Raw genomic sequence first — 13559 nt, 5'->3', positions numbered from 1 at the left:
AGAACCCACACTCTGAACCATGCACCTAGTCTCCTGGTGCAGAGTATGTTACTATAACTATTATTATTACTATTGTTTTGAACAAAGGCTGAATTTCACCCACCCATGTTTTTTAATTGAATATGAATACTTCAGGTGAGCCGCTGGCTGCCCAGTTTGCTATAGCCCCTCCCGCTTCCTATCCTCTTGCACCAATTTACCTGACTTGCTTGGACTCTGAAGGCATTCATGTCTGCAGTCTCTACTGGGTGTCTCTTACTCATTCACTCTCTCTATATATATGTATATTGGCCATGCCTCAGGGCATGTGAGATCTTAGTCCCCTGATCGGTGATAGAACCTGTTCCCCCTTGCATTGGAAGACTGGAGTCTTACCCACTGGACTGCCAGGGAAGTTTTTCACTCAGTCTTTTAACCAACACCCACTGTGCCAGGTACAGTGCCAGGCCCACAGAGATGAATAAGATGGCATCCTGCCCTCCAGAGCCCAAGGCTGTGTTCAGAGGAGATGGGCACACAGGGCACCTCGCTGCCTTGTGATGTGTGCTGTCATGGGGATGCCAGTGAGTGTCAGGGGAACCCTGGGGGATTCGGCCAGGAAGGATTTCCCAGAGAAATTGACATCTCTGCTCAGTTTGAAAGACTAGACAGAGAGCAGATGGGTAAGACATAGCACCAGCAAATGGAAAGAGCACAAAAAAACACATGTGGGTGGCTGAGGGCATGCCTGTCCACGGACCAGCTTGTCACTGGGTGAGAAGGAGGAGTGAATCTGATGGGCAGGGAATGCCGAAACAACTTCAGAGACCCCGATTCCTCCCCTTTCCCTCTAGCCCAGAGTTAATAAGTAGATCGGCATTTAGGTCCCTGGCTTTGCCAGGTATTCACTGCAAAGCTTGGGCAAGTCTCCTGGCCTCTGTGAATCTCAGTTTCCTGACCTGCAAACCAGGAATGGTACTACTGATGCCTCAGAATCTCCGTGCCAACTGAATGAAACAGGGTGTGCCAAGCAGTTGGCACAAACACAGTTCTTACCAGTTCTGAACACTGGAAGCTGGAGATGATCAGGTGGAGGATGGCAGGGATAGAGTGAAGTGGATGTTGGTTGGATCACAATGGATTCAACACCGTTTTGGCAGAGGAGATAGCACTTGCAAAGGCATGGAGGGTGAAAGGACATGGCACAATCAGAGAATGTTATGTACCCAATTACTTTGCTGTGCTTGGAGCAAGAGGTGGCTTGAGTTCCCCCAAAAGCAAACCCTGAGACTTGGGTGCTTGTGATCTATTTAGAAGGTGATTTCAAGAAGCAGAAGAGATAGCATGGGGAAAGTGAGGCAAGGAGGGGAGAAAATCAGATGGGGAGCATACATATGCAGCTCATTGCTGTGAGCAGCTGGATTCAGCTCCCTGGAAATTCTAAGAGACAGTGTGAACTGCATTTCAGATTCATCCTGTCTAAGGATGGGGAGTCATTGGCTTCTGTGATGGCTGAAGGTTGCCCTTGAGGTGGGGCCCATGTGCCTCTCCCTTCCTCGTTCTTAGATACCTAAGAAAGCCCCCAGTCAAGGAAGCAGAGAGAAAAGGGACTTGGAGTGGAGGAGCTCCCAGTTGCTGGAAACCACCACATTGGCATGGGAGCTCAGAAGGGATGAGAGGATAGGAGAGAGGGATCAATGCTGTCTGTGACTACCTCTTTGAGCCTCTGTTTTCTTGTCTGAAAAATAAACTATGACATACTTCCCAGGAAGACTAAATGAACTAAAGGATTTGAAAGTTCCTAATGACATGTCTGACACGTAATAGGTAAAAGAAATGATAGGTATGGTTAGGCTCAGCTCTGATGCCAGGCCTTCAGAGGAGAATCCTTCCCTGATCATCCTATTGAGAATAGCTCACTCCTTTTATTCCCCATCAAAGCATCTTATTTCCTTTAGAACATTTAAGAGTGTGAATCGGGCTTCCCTGGTCATCCAGTAGTTAAGAATCCACCTTGCAATGAAGGGAGCACCAGTTCAATCCCTGGTCCAGGAAGATCCCATATGCTGCAGGGCCCCTAAGCCTATGCTCCACAACTACTGAGGCCTCAGACAGAAAACACTGAAGACTGAGAGCCTGGAGCTAGTGTTTCTCAACAAGAGAAGCCACCACAATGAAAAACCTGCACACCATAACTGGGGAGTAGCCCCTGCTCACCGCAACTAGAGAAAGCCCACACACAGCAGTCAAGATGCAGCGCGGCCAAAAATAAATAAAATTTAAAGAGTATGCAATTACCTTTGTTATCAGTTTATTATCTGTCTCCCCTCAATAGAATGAGAGTAACATGTGGGTAGGGAATTAATCTATTTACTGCTGCCCTATTTCCAGCACTTAATTTTATTACTACAGTAAGAGTAATAGATCCTATTATTATGGCAATGATAATAGAGAAGGACAGTTACTGTTCTTGATCTTTATTAAGCATGTACACTCTACCTGTTTGTTGTTGTTCAGTCACTAAGTCATGTTGATCTTTATTAAACGTATACACTCTGCCTGTTAACAAGACGTTAAAAGAGGATTCATCCACATTCCAAATGGGTCCAGAGATGGTAGAGACAAAAAGTGATGGCTCCCTTGAGGGGGTGAGTGATTATAAACTGGGAAGGGACAGAAACAACATTTTGGGGGTATTGGAAATGTTCTACATATCAAATTGGGTGACGGTTATATCAAATTTTTTTTAAAGGTTGAGCTGTACAGTTAGTGCACTTCACACACTTTATTGTATGCATGTTATAGTTTGATTTCGAAAAGCGTTGTCCATCAACTTCAGCAGGTAGGGAGGAGAAGAGAAAATCCAAAACTGGTCACTCAGATGCCAACTTAAAGTAACTTAGGGACTTCCCTGGTGGTCCAGTGGTTAAGAGTACGAGCTCCCAATGCAGGGGGCCTGGGTTCAATCCCTGGTCAGGGAACTAGATCCCACATGCCTCAACTAAGAGTTTGCACACTGCAACTAAATATGCCACAACCAAAGAATCAGCACGCTGCAATGAAGATCGAAGATCCCGAGTGCTGCAATTAAGACCTGGAACAGCCAAATAAACAAACAAATGTTTAAAAATGAATAAAGTAATTCAGCAACAAGGTAAAGGCTGGAGTGGGATGGTAGTCAACCAGAAGAGATCCTTGGACACCTGGAAGATGGGATCTATAGTGAAAGCCTGGGAAATTAACCACTTGTTAAAAACTGTTGCATTTGGGTTGTTTATCTCCAAAAAGACTAGACTGGAAGGAAATGCATTTGAACTCAAGTATTTTTTTTTTTTTGCAACAGGAGTTTGGGCCCAAGGTAGATCTTCCTAACACTGACAAAAGAGGCTGTGACATTCCTCTTCCTGGGAAGTTTAAAACTTAGTTGGCCAGCAGATGTCCCCAGCATGGCCTAGTCTGGGAGTTGAAGACAGAGAAACCAACTGCAGTGGCCCCTCTCCTAACTAGGGACTCTGATTAGTCATGTGTTCTGTGCCAGCTGCAGAGCACTAATTAATTAGCCAAAGAGAACCATCTCTGATGTGCACTAAGGTTTTTATGTTCTGCCATCACCGCCACCAACCACAGCTTTAATTAAATCTGGGCTTGATTACCACAGTGTGGTGCTACAGTCACTCTCCCCTGATGACTTTATTTTGGTTCCTGGAAGGATGGTGGTGGTGACGGTGTGTCAGGAAGAGAGGAGGGTCTAAAGAAGCCTGAAGCATGGAATCTGGACACTGGCAATTTGAGGGTATGTGGTTGGGAGGGAGGAGGGATCAGCTGTAGGACTCATCGCCTGACCTCAAAGAACTCAGTTTAATGGAGAGTTAAGACCTCCCACTGAGGAGATGGCACAGGGCAGTGTGAGGTAAGCCCCCAAATGAGAGGTGCACACAAATATCCCAGCAACTGAGAGGGGGCAGAAGTTGTTTGGACTGGAGGGGAATCAGGGAGGCTTCGTGGAGAGGAACTGTCAAGGAAGAACGGGATTAGACAGCCACAAAGCAGGGCAGAGTGTTTGATGGAGGGAAGAGCGTGAATAAAAGTGTGGGGGGAACAATGAGAACCTACAACATCTTGAGACTCAGTGAACGTAGCTGGGGGCAAGGCAGAAGGGCAATTTCTGTCAGAAAAACAAAAATAAAAACCATGAGCAACACTTCAGAGTAATTGGTGGTTTGGGGCAAGTTAGGGAGGACCTAGAATGTCAAGCTAAGAAGCTGGGACCTCATTCAGCAAGGAGTAGGAAGTCTTTGAAAGTTTCTAAGTTGCTTGGTTGATCCAATTTTCTTATGAAGTTTACCGGACTCCTGAGGACAGGGACCCGCCTCCCGCCTCAGGCGTGCCTCGGGATTCCATTCCTCACACTCTGCTCCAGCCAGAGTGTTAAATATTCTTCGAACTCTGTATTCCTGGCCAAGTCCTATTCCTTCAGTTCTCAATTTTAACATTTCTCTAAGATCTCTACGAAGCCTTGAAGACACCGTCCTATTTCCCCCAAGCCTGGGCAGCTTCGCCCTTTCAAGAAAGCTCCCATAACCCTTTGGGCTTTCCCCCATGGATCCTCCGCTGGACTGTGAATTCTTCTGAGGTTAGCAACACTAACTCGTTCACCAGGGTGTCTCTCAGAACCAGCACAGAGCCAGCAAAGTGAGGGTGGATGGAGGAGGGGCTACGGACAGGGACAGGGAGGAATCTGTTTTCTCTCAGTTCTTGGATAGGAGTTTCAGAAGGACAATTGAATATCACACGTGTCAACAGGTACAGGTTCGTAAAGGACACAAAACAAGCTCAGATCTCCTCCTCAGCTCCCCTGAGAATAAAGCTAATCCCTGTCTATCTCCAGGCACACCCAGGAACTATTTGAGGAACGGTGCGGCGGAGGGTTACTAGCCGGGACTATAAACAGTAACCCTCCGCTCGGGCTTTGTCATCCTGGTGGCGGCTCCTCGACCGCCAGGGGGAGGAATCGTACTTCATCCCGAACTTCGGAATGTTTCCCACAACGAAGAGGGGCCGTGTAGAACTCTGGGAATTGTAGTCTTGGGATCTTATGGGCACTCTTTGCGATGCACCTCGGGAATTATAGTTCTGGACAGAGGCGAGAAATGCTTTTAAGTGCTAATGTCGCGTTCTGGAAACTACAATTACCAAGGGGCCACCAGCTCCTGGACAGTTTCTAGTTTCCGTCTGGGCTGCTTCTAAGGGATCAACGTGACTCGGTAAGTCTGGAGAAAGCCTCTGTTCTGAACTGAGGTGTCTGCGGATTTTGTCACATTCCAGCCCTGTTTTGGGGCGCCTCGTCTCAATCCCAGGAGCTCCCCATTGTCTTTCACCTTTTCTGTTTCCTGTTAAGACACCTCCAGTATCCACCCGCACCCTTTACTCTCCCGCTGTCATCTTGCATTGTCACTCCTGGCGCCCCTGGAGCCCCACCGTGAGCTCTCAGCACACCCCCTATGAAACTTGGGCTTATGTTCCGCACCTTCTATGTGCTTCACTCTTAGTCTCACTTTCTTGGTTTTCATGCTAATGGAACAAGGGTCAGCATTCCTTCTTCCCAGTCCACGGAGTTGCTCAGAACTGGAATTCAGCAGAGCTGGGTTTTATTATTGCAGGTCTGCAACTCCTTTGCTGTGTGACCTTGGGCAGATCATACCCCCTCTCTGGGATTCACTCTCTTCATCTACGAAGTAGAGATGACAGTTGCTCTCAGTCTTAGCTTGAGGCTATGTTCTGGAGCCAATAAGCTAATATGTGTGAAAGTACTTTGTAAACTGTAAAGCCTCCACAAGCGAGAGAGATTATTTTTACTGTAATTATTAATGCTCTGAAATACTCTCATCTTGGCTCCTTTTATAGCTCTGCCCCTTTGTTGCTCAAACCTGCCCCTTGAGTGCTTGGTGAACAGGATGATATTTCCTCACTTCCCCAGAGACCATAGACTAATGAGAGGTTTGTGTGAAAGGAAGCCCCAGAGAAGTGCTTATCTTGGACTATGTCCTGAAATAGCCAGGGATGAAAAGTCCACACAGCTGGCAGAAGGGTGGTCCCTGCTCACTGGAATCAGGGCCCCAGCAGGAGATGGACAGCTGCAATGTAAGCCCTCTCTGTTCCCTCTGGGCTCTTCTGGGTCTATATAACGGCTTCCCTGGTGGCTCAGATGATAAATAATCTGCCTGCAATGCAGGAGACCCAGGACTGATTTTGGAATAGGTGTCTCAGACCTGAGAAGACTGAAAGGAAAGAAACCATTTTGTCAAAGGATTAATCCAGAAAACCACAAATCTCGCCCCCCCACCCCACAAAAGAAAAAAGCTTGGTTGCTGCTGCTGCTGCTGCTAAGTCGCTTCAGTCATGTCCGACTCTGTGCGACCCCATAGACGGCAGCCCACCAGACCTCCCCACCCATGGGATTCTCCAGGCAAGAACACTGGAGTGGGGTGCCATTGCCTTCTCTGAAAAGCTTGGCTGGGTATAAAGAAAGAGAGATATAATGTTGTTAATTAATTCCTAACATTTTTATGAGCACTTAAAATGTCCCAGACCCTAGGCAATATCACTTTTGTTACTAAATTTCACTTATGAAGTGTCCTCATTTTACTCACAAGGAACTTAGGCTAAGAGATCATGTAGCTAGTTATGGTTATTGTGCCTTCTATATGTTAGGTGTTTAATATACTTTCATTTAATCCTCATCAGCAGTTTCATGAGTGACTGTTATTTCTATCATGTGGAAAAATTATCAGAGGCTTAGAATTGAAGGAACTTGCTCAAGGTTAAACAGCCAGTTAAATGGTGGAGGTGGAATTCAGACTGTCACCAAAGCCTTTCTTTTCCCACTATACCATGTAGTCTAATTTTTAGATAAAAAAGACATCACTTAAAGAATTGAGAGGGTTTAAATCAAAGCTAGTGGAGGTGATGGAATTCCAGTTGAGCTGTTTCAAATCCTGAAAGATGATGCTGTGCCAGCAAGTTTGGAAAACTCAGCAGTGGCCACAGGACTGGAAAAGGTCAGTTTTCATTCCAATTCCAAAGAAAGGCAATGCAAAAGAATGCTCAAACTACTGCACAATTGCACTCACCTCACATGCTAGTAAAGTAATGCTCAAAATTCTCCAAGCCAGCAATACGTGAACTGTGAACTCCCTGATGTTCAAGCTGGTTTTAGAAAAGGCAGAGGAACCAGAGATCAAATTGCCAACATCCACTGGATCATGGAAAAAGCAAGAGAGTTCCAGAAAAACATCTATTTCTGCTTTATTGACTATGCCAAAGCCTTTGACTGTGTGGATCACAATAAACTGTGGAAGATTCTGAAAGAGATGGGAATACCAGATCACCTGACCTGCCTCTTGAGAAATCTATATGCAGGTCAGGAAGCAACAGTTAGAACTGGACATGGAACAACAGACTGGTTCCAAATAGGGAAAGGAGTACTTCAAGGCTGTATATTGTTACCCTGCTTATTATATGCAGAGTACATCATGAAACGCTGGACTGGAAGAAACACAAGCTGGAATCAAGATTGCCGGGAGAAATATCAATAACCTCAGATATGCAGATGACACCACCCTTATGGCAGGAAGTGAAGAGGAGCTAAAAAGCCTCTTGATGAAAGTGAAAGAGGAGAGTGAAAAAGTTGGCCTAAAGCTCAACATTCAGAAAACGAAGATCATGGTATCTGGTCCCATCACTTCATGGGAAATAGATGGGGAAACAGTAGAGACAGTGTCAGACTTTATTTTTTGGGGCTCCAAAATCACTGCAGATGGTGACTGCAGCCATGAAACTGAAAGACACTTACTCCTTGAAAGAAAAGTTATGACCAACCTAGATAGCATATTGAAAAGCAGAGACATTACTTTGCCGACTAAGGTCCATCTAGTCAAGGCTGTGGTTTTTCCAGTGGTCATGTATGGATGTGAGAGTTGGACTGTGAAGAAGGCAGAGCGCCGAAGAATTGATGCTTTTGAACTGTGGTGTTGGAGAAGACTCTTGAGGGTCCCTTGGACTGCAAGGAGATCCAACCAGTCCATTCTGAAGGAGATCAACCCTGGGATTTCTTTGGAAGGAATGATGCTAAAGCTGAAGCTCCAGTACTTTGGCCACCTCATGCGAAGAGTTGACTCATTGGAAAAGACTCTGATGCTGGGAGGGATTGGGGGCAGGAGGAGAAGGGGACGACCGAGGATGAGATGGCTGGATGGCATCACGGACTCGATGGACGTGAGTCTGAGTGAACTCTGGGAGATGGTGATGGACAGAGAGGCCTGGTGTGCTGCAATTCATGGGGTCGCAAAGAGTCGGACACGACTGAGTGACTGAACTGAACTGAAATCAAAGCCAAATAAAGGAAGCATTTATGGGGTCCCTCTGTGTGGGGAAAGCATGAGGATAGATGGTTTATCCTTCAAAGAAATGTAAAACATATTCTACCTCTGTAGCATATCTGAAGAGATAAGGCGTAAGTGTGTAAAAAGTTAAATAGCATTCATTGGATCAATTGATTACTGAGACCAGTTCTATGCAAACCACTACATTAAGCCAGGAACTGGCAGGAACATGCTTCTAGGTGGCCGTGGGGATTAAACCATGTGATATCATAATCATTATCTTTTCATTAATATGAAAATGGTGGGCTAGAATACCATATCTACTCAGTAAATGTTTATTATATGCACATGTCTGAAAAAAAGAAAAATCCTGGGTACAATCTGGACCAGAGGTTCTCGAACCTTGGGGATCAGAAAGCTTGGGAAGCTTTATAAACTAATTGATCTCTGGCAATGGGGCCCTAAAAGCTTTGTTTTTGAAAAGTTTTCCAGGTGATTGTGAAATAATAGATTCAGGAACCTCTGATCTAGATTCTACTTGGACCACTTCTTGGAGGCAAGTCACTGATTGAAAACTGCTGGTTGTTGTTGAGTCGCTGAGTCATGTCTGACTCTGTGCAACCCCATGGACTGAAACATGCTGGGCTTCCCTGTCCTTCACTATTTCCTGGAGTTTGCACAAACTCATGTCCATTGAGTTGGTGATGCCATCCAACCATCTTATCCTCTGTCTCCCCCTTCTTCTCCTGCCCTCAAATCTTTCCCAGCATCAGAGTCTTTTCCAATGAATCAGCTTTTTACGTCAGGTGGCCAAAGTATTGGAGCTTCAGCAACAGTCCTTCCAATGGATATTCATGGTGGATTTCCTTTAGGATTGACTAGTTTGATCTCCTTGCAGTCCAAGGGACTCTCAAGAGTCTTCTCCAGCTCCACAATTGAAAGCATCAATTCTTTGGTGCTCAGCCTTTTTTATGGTCCAACTCGCACATCCATACATGACTACCAGGAAAACCATAGCTTTGACTATATGGACCTTTGTTGGCAAAGTGATGCCTTTGCTTTTTAATACACTATCTAGGTTTGTCATAGCTTTCTTCTCATGAGCAAGTGTCTTTTAATTCCATGACTACAGTCACCATCTGAAGTGATTTTGGAGCCCAAGAAAATAAAATTGGTCACTATTTCCGCTGCTAGAGTAGGTACTAATTCAAGAGCTGTCCTGAGGCAGCCTGTGATTGGTTATCAGGTGAGTGATGCATACATACTCGAGTGAAGAAGAGGGAAGATTGGAAGGACTTGAGAAGTTTTACAGAGTACCAGAGATTTCACTAGGCTTTGATGGGTGGGGTAGGTTTGGGTGGGTAGAGAGGCTTTTAGGTAGACATCACCTCAAATTGTTTAGATAAGGTGAGCCAAAGTAGGTAGAGACACCTGGACTGAGTTCCTTGGAGAATTCCTTGGCATTTATTAAATATGACACTGAATGCTCTGTGGATGTTTCTTAGGCAAAAATTTGCAAGTTAGACTGGCTTTTCCCATCTCTCCGTTCTACTGGGCATCAGTCAATATGAGCCCAGAGAATGCAGGTCCGTTTCATGTTAGCCTCACTCTGTCCAGTTAGCTTCTTTAGTTTTTATTTATCTCCAAATTCAATTTAGTTGATGGCCTTCCCAGAAACTTTCCAGGATTACCAGAGAGTTCTGCTGCCTTTCTGTTATAGGCATTTTCAAGAGCCCTTGTCCTGATTCCTATCTCATGCAGTGTTCTGTTTTTGGATTAAGACTAGCATCTCTTCCTATAAGCTAATATCATTCTGGTCACCCAGTCCTGAAACCTGACTCATCTTTGGCTCTCCCTTCTTGCATAATTCCCCAAATCCACTTAGTTGCCCAAATCCTATTGCTTCTCCTTTTCACTCAATCAGCAAATATTAATAAAACTTCAGCTGCTTCATTGTCTTGTGGGTGACCTGTCCTGTGCCTCCTCCCTATCCCTCCGTGGGTCCTCTGTGCATTTGCCCTCAAGGGGAAAAGGTCAGGGTCTGAGACTTAAGCAGCACATGTTCAACTTTCCTTTGGCTAAATAGCCCACTGACTGCGTCAGGAGCTTAGCTTCTTTTTAAAAAGAATTTGGTTTTTAAATTTGCTTCAGAGAAACAAGATGAAGCAATTCTGTAGTAGAAAGAATATCACTTACTGTCTTCCAAAGTTAAGTAGAATAGCATTAAGATTATTGTTTGTCTGGAGTTTTCCATTAGGCCAGATAATTGGAAGTTGGCAGTGAGGAGATCTATGTGTAATAATAATTCTGGTAACCTTGAGCATTTCACTTAACCTCTTAGGACCTTGATCTCTTCATCAGTTAAGCACATTTCTGTAGTGAGCTGAGTCGGGGTGGTGGTGCCGGGGATGACTGTGGGGAGAAATGATCCCTAAGGTCTCTTCTTGCCCAGGCATGTTTTGACTCGAACTACCTAATCCATCCCAGAGCATCTTAAAGAAAGCAGAATAATGCAATGACTGAAAATGTGGCCCAGGACTCAGTGGATCAGTTTAGATGCTTTTGGTTCAAGCAGTAGAAATCTAAACCCAGTTAGTTTAAACAATAAAAAGGGATTTATTGGCTCTTATAACTAGAGGTCTAGGAGTGGGCCAAGTTTCAGGTATAGTCTAATCCAGAGATTCTTAATGTCTTCCCAAATAACTGCATTTCTCTGTGATTATCTCAGCTCTGCATCCTCCACGGGTACCTTCATTCACAAGGTAGCAAAGTGGCTGCAACAGTTCAAGGCTTCACATCCACACATCATGCTAGTTCAAAACAAGAAAGAACTTGTCCACACTCGACCATCAGACAAAAGTCCTAGGCTTTGCCCTGGTTGGCCCAATATGTGTCATGAGCCCACTCTTCATCCAGATACTGATGGGGATATATAGGGCTGATAGGTCCAACTCTAGAGGTTAGAGAGGTGTCAACCCCACCTAGATCACAAGGGATCTTCCTAGGAGGGAAGGATAGAATGAATGTTAGGAAGTTGGACCACAGTCTCTACGGTCACAGCCACATTGCCCATGATCAGATTCTGGCTCTGTTCACTGTTCTTGGGTAAATTGCCTCACTTTATTAAGTATCAGCTTCCTCATCTGTAAGATGAGCTAGCAATTCATATCCCAGGGGATTATTGTAAGGATTTCATTAAATAATACATGTATGTGAAGCCCTTGGTGTAGTTCCTGGCACAGAGTAAGCGTGCTTCTACTGCTGCTGGCGGTGATGTAATTGAAGAGGGAGGGAGAGCAGTGGCATTAGTCCCAATTTAAAAAGTAACCTCGACTTCCCTGGTGGTCCAGAGGTTAAGACTCCATGCTCCCAATGCAGGGGCCTGGTCAGGGGAGCTACATCTCACATGCTGCAGCTAAGACCCAGCACAGTGAAAAAAAAAAAAAAGCAACCAAGTTATAAGGATGCTTTCTAGTCAGAGCATGCACGCCTGCCACGTGGAAGGCTCCTGTTTGATCTCCTGCCCACATTATACTCTAACCTATTTCTGGCCCTTTCTGCTCTTACATTATGTCCTTTATAAAAATGCTCCCCTCTCCCCTGCCTCTAAAATCTTCCTCATATTTAAGACCCAGATAAGTGCCTTTTATAGTTTATAGTTTAGGTCAGTGATTTTGTATATATGTCATTGAGTCTCCCCACTAGCAGGATCAGTTCGGGTTAAGAGCTCAGGTCTGCATTAGACAGACCTGAGTTTGCCACCTAGAAGTAGTGTGACTTGGGGAAGTTATTCAACGTCTTCATGCCCTAGTCTCCTCAGTTGTAAAACAGGGTCTTAATAGTACCTTCCTCGGATGGTTGTTGAGAGGATGAAATGACGCAGAGTATGTAAAAATCTTAGGTCAGTGCTGACACATAGTAAATAATAGATGTTAGTGGTTGTGTTTGTTATTCTTAGCCTCCTGAGGACAAGGTCTGGGGCATGTTCTCTGCAGCAGTTGCTCCTGTGCTGGGCACATAGTCAGTGCTAAATGAACACTTGTTAGTGGGTTTTGAGGAGTATGGAGGCTCTGTTTCCTTTCCATGATCTTCTCCTCACCTCTCCACCAATAGCAACAGAAAAAGCAGCCCCCTAGACCTGGGTTTGATCCCTGGGTTGGGAAGATCCCCAGGAGGATCCCACTCCAGTATTCTTGCCTGGAGAATCCCCATGGACAGAGGAGCCTGGCTACAGTCCATGGTATTGCAAAGAGTCGGACACGACTGAGCGACTAAGCACAGCACAGCAAACCTTAGTAAAGGCAGTGTAGCAAGGTGGATGATTGGAAGACTGGTTGCGTCACTGGCAGGGAGGAGGGGTGATAGGAGGCGTAGAGAGGGGTGGCTGATGATATGAATAAGCAACAGGAAGCTGAGAGGAAACCAGCAAGAGGCTGTTCTGTGTTCCGCCTTCCAGCTGTCAAGTTCAGCCACTGCCCAAGTCGTCGTTCAGTTCACCTGGTGATGAGATGGGGGTCAACCAGTCCATGAGCTTTCCGCCTGTCACGGGACCCCACCTCGTAGGCTGTGGGGATGTGATGGAGGGTCAGAGCCTCCAGGTAAGTGTCTCCAGCGTGTCTCCACTGCTTATGTCACAAGTCTGATGATGTAATTCCAGCTAGGGGAAACCTGAGTCAGAGCTGGTCTGGATTTGATTGTTGAGCACCCAGGTCTCTTTCCCCTGAACTTTTCTCCTCTTTTCAATTAGAAACATCTCAATAGACCAGAGATGATGGATTCTTTTTCCCAACTTGGAGGAACTGGGGCCTCTAACTTCAAAGGTAGCTCTCTGATGTCTTGAGAGCAGGTGCCTGATCCTGGAAAGGTTTTGGATCTCGCCCTAATCTGAGTGTATGAGAGGAGGAGCAGTGGGCTATGTGCCATTGACCTTTGACTCCCCGGCCCCACATAGGAAGACAGTCTCCTTTTTCTCCTCTTCTGCTCTCATCTGTTCCCCCCTCCTACTTTAGTCCGGACTTTCCCTCCTTCAGTCCCTAGGTTGTTCTCTGCTGGCCCTTGAACTCTCCCTCTCCCTCTTGAGAGGCACATACCCCCATGTAGAGTGAATGTGCTGCTGCTACCTCCCAGGGGCCAGGCTCCAGGGTTGCCCAGGGTGCCACCAATGTCACCCCATTCAACAAGAGAGCTACTCCTTCACTT

General features: G+C 45.7%; 1 protein-coding gene across 1 annotated transcript in view; it reads left to right on the top strand.

Moving 5' to 3' along the window:
* The first annotated feature begins 5102 nt into the window (after positions 1–5102).
* Positions 5103–13559, top strand: part of PAFAH2 (platelet activating factor acetylhydrolase 2) — a 41646-nt gene continuing 33189 nt past the window's right edge. Inside the window, exons 1-2 of the mRNA XM_040229636.1 lie at positions 5103–5243; positions 12817–12958. Coding sequence (XP_040085570.1) covers positions 12869–12958 — 90 coding nt within the window. The 5' untranslated portion in view covers positions 5103–5243; positions 12817–12868. The remainder of the gene's footprint in view (positions 5244–12816; positions 12959–13559) is intronic.

This window comes from Oryx dammah, unplaced genomic scaffold (genome assembly GCF_014754425.2).
Source record: "Oryx dammah isolate SB20612 unplaced genomic scaffold, SCBI_Odam_1.1 HiC_scaffold_27, whole genome shotgun sequence".
NCBI classification, from domain to species: domain Eukaryota; kingdom Metazoa; phylum Chordata; class Mammalia; order Artiodactyla; family Bovidae; genus Oryx; species Oryx dammah.
The sequence above is the reverse complement of the archived record's forward strand: the minus strand, read 5'-3'. Positions and strand labels throughout refer to the sequence as shown.